The sequence below is a fragment of the Orcinus orca genome, chromosome 19, assembly GCF_937001465.1.
Source record: "Orcinus orca chromosome 19, mOrcOrc1.1, whole genome shotgun sequence".
In the NCBI taxonomy this organism is placed as follows: Eukaryota; Metazoa; Chordata; class Mammalia; order Artiodactyla; family Delphinidae; genus Orcinus; species Orcinus orca.
Window position 1 is genome coordinate 5,535,515 of NC_064577.1, and position 8,019 is coordinate 5,543,533.

The 8,019-nt window shown below is 45.9% G+C and overlaps 1 protein-coding gene across 1 annotated transcript in view; it reads right to left on the minus strand.

The window, feature by feature from the left end:
* Positions 1 to 7,594, minus strand: part of NUFIP2 (nuclear FMR1 interacting protein 2) — a 28,947-nt gene extending 21,353 nt beyond the window's left edge. Inside the window, exons 1-2 of the mRNA XM_004267111.4 lie at positions 7,209 to 7,594; positions 336 to 2,060 (exon numbers count right to left, since the gene is read on the minus strand). Of these exons, the coding sequence (XP_004267159.1) occupies positions 336 to 2,060; positions 7,209 to 7,488 (2,005 nt within the window). The 5' untranslated portion in view covers positions 7,489 to 7,594. The remainder of the gene's footprint in view (positions 1 to 335; positions 2,061 to 7,208) is intronic.
* Positions 7,595 to 8,019: the final 425 nt, after the last annotated feature.

Below are 8,019 nucleotides of genomic sequence, written 5' to 3' on the forward strand. Positions count from 1 at the left end.
ATATAAAAAGCAAAGGAGAGGCAACACCTGTTCAAAGAAAAAATTTAATATTCCTTGAACAAAAGGCAGGAGGTCAATTATCCTTGTCTATATAAAAAGAAACACTTTTAAGTTGGAAAAGTGAACATTCCTTCTAAACCTTAACCGTACTGTTTTCAAAGACCCTGAATTAGAGTCTGATATCAGCTGCTTATCAACATTGTTATTCTCAACTAAGCTCTGGAATTCTTAAAGAATCTCATAGTAGCTTCCAAATGTCACTCTTAATACAACAGGCAATAAATGTACATTAAAATGACCAGTAAGAACCTTCATATAGGAAACAAATAAGTTACCTTTAGTGTGATATACAATAGCAGCCCTCAGGTCAAAAGAACCCCAGCTATCATTCCTTTCTAGGCCTCTCTGGTATCTCTGTTCTTTGGCGGAGCCTAACAAAGTGTTCGTAGGAGACGCCAGAGGATTTTGATTTTCTATCTCATAGTCCTTTGAGAGAAACACTAAAGCACCTTGACTACTGGTGTCTGCTTTTTGCAGGTCACCTATATGACTGGGTTCCAAGGATAAGGCTCCACTCTCACTAGTAGTCCCAGATTTTAGAATGCTACCCAGAACTTGAGGACTAGTCCGTTTTTCCAGCTCATAAGCCTTGGGAAACACAGGATGCTCAGTTCCTGAGGGGATTATTTCAGCACCCTGTGAAACCAAAGTGGCAGGATATTCCCCTTGAAATGTCACCTCCATCACTTTATGATCTGATGATTTCCCAATAACAGTCTCAGGGCCAGCACTGGGCTCATTGATAAATGATAAACCCCACTGATTCTGGAAGATATCCCCCAGGTTTTGCTGATCTGTCTGAGAGGGTAGATCCACTTGTGCTGTGCTCAACAGCACAGTTTGCATATTTGAAGGGTAGATAAAAAGGCTGGACTTAATTTGTTCAACAGCTGCTGAAGTCAGACTCATGTCTTGGAGAACTGAATCAGTCCCAGAAGAGATGGGTGTTAGAGTATTAGCAGCAGTAGTTAGCAGTGGCTGACCCCCAGGAGAATACACACTTGCATCAGTCCCTGCTAAAACTGGCCCATTAGAGAAGCTGGCCGAAGTAACAGATTTCAGCGCTGACATAGGGACCTGGGATAATCGACTTGAAGATTGGGTCTGAGTTTCCCCAGTAGATGACGAAGAGGATGAAGATGAAGATGGTGACACGGAAGAGTTCTGTACAGTTTTGTTGAGGTTTTCCTTAACTTTGCTTGCATAACTTATTTTAGGAACTATTTTAGCACTGCTATTGTCCACTGGAAAAACTGGGGGTGGTTTAAATAGGGTCCACGAGTCCTCTTTGGAGGCAACAGCAGAAGTATGCTTTCCTTTGGGCCGATCATCAAACTTTTTGCTGCTCACACCAGGCTTAATATCAGAGCTTTTCCTCAGCATATCACCCACAGCAGGTTTTCCTCGACTTGGTCCTCCAGGCCCAGTTTCATACTTCCAAATGGGCTTTGAACCATCTACTCGATTTCCCTTTTGTTCACTGTAGTCAGGCTTGAAAGTTTCAAGTCCCTGTTTTAAGGTTGGGACATTGGTCTCTTGTTGCATTATTTTGTCCTGCACTAAATTAAGGTTTTCACAACCCTTGGCACTATTGCGCCTAGCTTTCCTTTTTTTAGGAGTGGTATATCCGCTCTCAGATCCACTACCATCATTATCTGCTCCTTTGCCCATATAACCATTAGCAATATAGCCAGAATTATTTGTTACAACACCATTTGGAATTGCTACGGTATCAGTCTTGTCTACAGATTGGTTCTCTCCGGATTTATTTTCATAAGACTTCCCATTCTTTTTGTCCATACTGTTTTTCTGAATGAAATTCCTGGTTTTAATTCCTGCTTTCCCAAAGGTGCTGGACTTTACAGTCTGCTTCAGATTAGTGTCTACAACTTGTTGGTTGCCATTGAGGACCCTGGAAATAGGGTTGGTGGCTTCATCAGAACCCAGGTTCTTTAAAGATATTTCTCTTTCTCCAGCATTACCATTTAGTTCACCATAGCCTAGGGAAAAAAAGGTTAAAAAAATTACAATATGTACATAACACTTAACAACTATTCATTTACAACGCACTAGACACTACGACTTCAGCTTTATGTTATTATTTCATAACTCTATGAGAAAACACTTGTCAGTCCCATTTCACAGATTAGGAAGTTTACTAAGCAAGAGACAGAACTGACCTGGTATCAAACCAGAGTCTAAGGTCAGAAAGAAGATGACATCTTAAGCATAATATCTCTCACCTAACAGGATCAACCTTCCCATCATTCTCACAAGGCTGTTATAAAATTTCCTTTATAGGGACTTCCCTGGTGGTCCAGGGGTTAAGACTCCATGCTCCCAATGCAAGGGGCCCAGGTTCAATCCCTGGTGGGGGAACTAAGATCCCACATACCATAACTAAACACTGCGCGCTGCAACGAAGACCCAGTGCAGCCTAAATAAATAAATAAACAATTTAAATATAAACAAATAAGTAAAATTTTTTTACAATTAAGAACAGAGCTACCTTCTGGGAAAAATCAAGTTATACTGATACAGTAAATCTAAGTATTACAACAAAATTAAAGATTCCACTTCTATGAAACCATACATGGCTGGTGGTCACCATAAGCAGTTCCTATTGCATTCTGTGAAACAAAAATCTAACACTTGTGAACTTTTTCAAAAGTGGTCTTGGGCTTCCCTGGTGGCGCAGTGGTTAAGAGTCCGCCCGCCGATGCAGGGGACACGGGTTCGTGCCCCGGTCCGGGAAGATCCCACATGCCACGGAGTGGCTAGGCCTGTGAGCCATGGCCGCTGAGCCTGCGCGTCCGGAGCCTGTGCTCCGCAACGGGAGAGGCCACAACAGTGAGAGGCCCATGTACCGCAAAAAAAAAAAAAAAAAAAAAAAAGTGGTCTTAAATTCATTGACACTTCCCAGACATTAAATCATACTACTACTGTATGAAACCCAAGCACCTATGTACTAACTCTTATAGATACATTTTCTTCATTTTATATTTGGGTAAACAGACTCTCAGAGAAATTAAGGGACTTGCCCAAGTCACAAAGTGGAAGAATTGGAAAGCTGAACTCCAGTCTGTCTGGAACATGGTTTCCCATCACTATGTCATACTGCCTAACCAAATGATTCAGTAAGATACTAACAAAACTACAATGAACGGTATCTACTTTGAAAAAGTGTTATGGTATTCAAGTTTAATTTAAGAACTTCAGTCACCAGAATCAGCTTATTACTATAGGTGATTCAGCCGGGTCAACAACTTTTCTCACTTCCTTACTAGTAAAATAGCATTACAACTTATCTACCTTACTGTGAAATGTTCCCTAAAGCATCTTGAGGTCAAGTCATTAGAAACAGATACATGATCCAAGAGAAGGATGGATACAGACACACACTCACACTCATTTAAGGCAGCTTTTCAGGGGGTGGGGGGGAAATCCAATAGTATTTAGTATTCCTAGTATTTAGTATTCCAAAAGGAATAAATAATTTGTCACTCTCATTCATTCTCTTGGGCCTTTAGCCTGTCAAGGCTAAAAGGCACATGAGCTTGTACTTTCTTGTCTTGAGATTTGTTTTAATTTCCAATATGGTAAATATCAATAGACATAATCCACATCAAAAGCTCTTTGTATACTTTAAGAGTATAAGGGACACTAAGATTTTTTCTAAGGCCTGAGAACCATTGTTTTAAAAGAACTTGATGTGAAACAGAACAAACTGAGAAGATTCACAACACTGTTTACTATAATTTTAAGTCACTCCACATCAGAGAAATGAGCAAATTATATAAACTTTCAGGAAATAACTTAAGAAAACATACTGAAGGCATAATCATTCTTGAGATATAGTGGCACAGAACTTGTTTCATGAGAGAATATATTTTGTAGAAGTTCTTAACTTCTGTAAAGGTACATTTTATTTTTTGGCTGGCTAAAAAAGCTATGATAGCCAATCAAATCAAACTTTTGGTGGAAAAATTCTATGAAACAGCAGAGATCACTGCTTAGGATGTTTTCTAAAAGGTTCTTATTTTTCTCCAGAAAAGCAGAAATTTCGACAGAGACTCTCAACGTTTTTTAACAGATACAAGTTTACCAGTGCACAACTCTAGACCAATGAGAACTATATATACCATTTAACATACTAACAGGCTAAAACAAAGGCTTGTACCCTTGGGCCAATTAGTCATAACTTTTCAGATCTCAAACATAAGCAGTCTTAAACACAAAAATAAATAAATAATCCAAAGTCCAAACTAGTTGGACCAAAGCCAAGACTTTAAAATAAAATTTTTCCTATTTAATGGCTCTGATATCAGAAATCACCAACTTAAAAACCACCCAGAAGCCCCTATACTTCCGCCCCCCAAGTTTTAACAACAAAAAATATTTCTCATTTAACCATATAAAAATTTTCCCATGGCAACTTTGTTGGTTGCAAAAAGTCTGCCGAAGAGACATTTTCTTTTAAAAATTTAGATATTGAAAGAAAATGTAAACACTATAGAATTACTGAGAGAAATCAAAAGTCTCCAAGTGCTTTTATTATTTAGGATTGCCATGCTAAAGCACCTAACCCTACTTCAAAAGGACTCAGCAGAACTGGAGTTCTGATAAATCTAGCTTTTGGATTAGTATCTGAAATTACCGAATGAATTTGCATTTGTCCCTCTCTTGCTCCCTCTTCTGGATAAAGAAAAATTGTTACTCTTTACAGGTTTATGGGTAATGGGTCATAAAAGCCCACCTCGACACGTTACAGACACATTTCAAAAATCCTCACAAGTTTTCTTAATATATTAGCACTATGCATGCTGAAGCAACAGTGGTGTGACCAGGCCACACAAGAAAAGCTGCTCGCCCCAACTGTTTACATTCTCTCAGAACTGCTAAACCCAGTTTCCCCTATTTATTCCCTTTCAGGATAAGACAAACTATTATAATTTGAAGGATGCCACCTTGAATGGTTCAGGGGCTGCCCCCATAAGTAGAGAGGAGTCCTGCAGGAGTATATTAATACCTGACAGACAAAACTGAATTTTCCAATCTGAACTGTAATACTGCCTTATAGTCCAAGTAACCATAGTAAGATTTTTTTCACCTGAAGTTGAAAAAAACCTAACGTTAAAAAGATCTAGTATTATATAGTTTCTAACAGTTTTTAAACTGTTCCAAATCCTTAGGATTAAATACTCAACAAATTTAATGTTCATTTCTACTGCACACCATCAGTCCCTACCACCCCCCAAAATGGAAAAGCTGACATTCCAATTTCACTCTTCAAGTACTATTAAATCTGCAATAGAAAAGCAGTTTTTCTCCAGCTCTCAGTAACTGCTTATATCAAATTTGACACGCAGGATTTAACATTCATTCTCCTACCGTTTCAACTTATAAAGAACCATTATTTTTTTTAATCTGCGTGGTTATAAACTTTTAAGTTCATTTCTTTTCAAATGTTTTCTAAAATGACTTTTGCCCTCAATTTAACATTTGTTAAAAAGAAGAGTTTGGGGATCCATATCGGTTTTAAAATCGGAAAACACCTTTCCTTTCTAACATGGAAAAAAAGTCTCCTCCCAGGCAAGATGGTAGTGCACCAACCTCATGGATGAGCCACCTCGGTTCACCCTTAAGGGCAAGAAAAAGGGGTCAAAAAAACGTCGCCCTCTCTACCATTCAATCAAACATTTTTCTAATCTCTCTCCTCAAAACCTCTGCCCAAGCCCGGAAAATAAATGTTGGGGTGGTTGGAGAGAGATAGAACAAGCTTTTTTTTGTAAAAATGAGCTGCTAGAAGGAAAGGGCCCAAGTGAAAGCCTGAGAGGCGGAGTCGTGAGCGAACCTGGCAGGAGACGAGGTTCCTGTGGCAGAGAAACTCGTGACCGGGGAGCCTGGTTCCCGCTGGGTACCCCACCCGGTCTTCAGGCACCGCCTCTACCCAAAATGTATCCCTCCCGCCCCCCCGCCCAAGCCCTCCTGCCCCAGGAGCGCTCGCGGCCGCCGCCCGCGGCCTCCTTCTCCCTCAGCCCCGCTTCGAGGCCGGCTCCCCGCCCCGACCGCCCGCGCCTCCCGCCGCACCCGGGAGCGGGAAATGCGGCCGCCAGCACGCGGGGCCCGGCGCAGGCCGCTCCCCTCGTGGCCGCTTCCCTCCCCCACCCCAACCGCCCCCGCCCCTCACCCCAGGGACCCGCCCGGGGCCGCGCGGCCGCCACCGGGTTACACAACCCGGCCGGCGACGGGGGGAGGGGCGGCCGCGGGCCGGGGGCGGCGGCGCCCCCGCAGGGCGGGAAGCGAGGTGACGCCGAGGGGGATCCCCAGCCACCCGGCTCGGCCGCGCCGTGCGCCCCTCGACACTGTTCCCCCTCCGCTCTTCAGTGGGCCGGAGTCGGTGACAGGAATCGGCTTCCAACATGGCGGACAGGAAGCGGCCCCGCGAGGAGGAGAGAACATTCCAGCCGCGCCGGCTTTGGGGGGAGCGGGCCCGGGGCGCCGGCCTCGGGGGGAGCCGCGGGGATAGACTGCGAGGTGCGGTGCCCGAAAGGGGCGTCTAGGGGTGGAAATGACCCGAGAGTCGAGGGGTCCCAACCGCCCCCCCAGACGGGGAACCCCAAGGCCACAGGTGGGCTTGGGGTGGCGGGTGAGGGAGGACACTTCCTCAACTCTGCCCCCCTACCCTCTCATCGCCGTACGCAAAAGGGTCTCGCGACGCCACCCGAGTCGGAATTCGCTAGGCCTTCCTGAGTTACACCCGAAGGACTTTCCTGGGGGGGCGAGGTTCACCCCCAACTCAGGGCCCCCAAATTAGGGTCCCTCCGGGGCCGCAAGAAAGTAAACGAGAAAGGAATATAAGCCTAGACTTCCAAGGCCGACCCTCCGGGTCTCCCTCCAGTCCGGGCCGGGAAGGTCACACTGGCCTGGTTGGGCCTCTCCCAAGCTGAGGAGAAGAGGGCGCTGCAAACCCCGGGGCCCAGCCCGAGCTTTCGGAGAATGAAAGGGGGCTTCCCCAGACCCGCAGGACACGGACACACACGCACACACACCCTGACCCCGTCCGCGTTTCCCCGATCCAGCCCCACCCCCATCTCCCCTACCCCCCACCTCCATCCCCCTTCCCCCATTCGTCCTCCCTCCCGGACCTGTTTTCTTCTTCGGCGTTTCCTGGTGCTGCTGGAGGGCGTGTTTCTGCTCATGTTTCAGCGGCTTTGGCTGGGCCTTGGGGCTGCCCTCGGCTCCATGCTGCAGGTATTGGTGAGGCTGCTGGTGATGGTGGTGGTGATGGTGGTTGTGGCTGTGGTTGTAGAAATAATAATGGTGGTGGTGGTGCGACTGCTGCTGCTGTTGCTGCTGGGGGTGATGGTGCGGATGGTGGTGGCTGTGATGGTGCTGAGGCTGTGGCTGGCTGGGCTTCTCCTCCATTGAAAGCGGCTGGGACTCTCTAGCTGAGGCTGCGGGCTGCTGCACCGTCAGGATCTGAGACTGCTTCTCAGGGCTCACTCAGTATATCTGAGCGCGTCTCGCAAGCGCACTGGTTAACCGAGCGATTCTGCGAGATTGGCAGCCGCACCCCAGCAATCAGGAGCCACGCTGTGCCTCTGGCCCCGCCCCTAGCCCAAATCCTCTTTCCTTCCCCTTAGCCACTGCCTGCTGGCCAACGCCACTTACCCTATGCAACCTTACAGGGCCGGGCCTTCAACGTCAGCACTATGGCTCTCTCTTCTGTCGCTTTCTCTCCTTCACTGCGCAGTCTGCGAACAGCACTTTCTACACTTCTCGCCCGCAAGCTAGCTCATGTTGAGGGCAGCAGATTCCACTGGCGATTCCAGTGGCTCTGGGAGCCATCTGTTGGTTTTGCATCTCCTAGAATCTATTGGCTTTTTTTTTTTTTCTTTCTAAATCCTTTTCCGGGTAACCAGAGGGGAAGCTCAATTCCCTTAACCCTGAGACCAC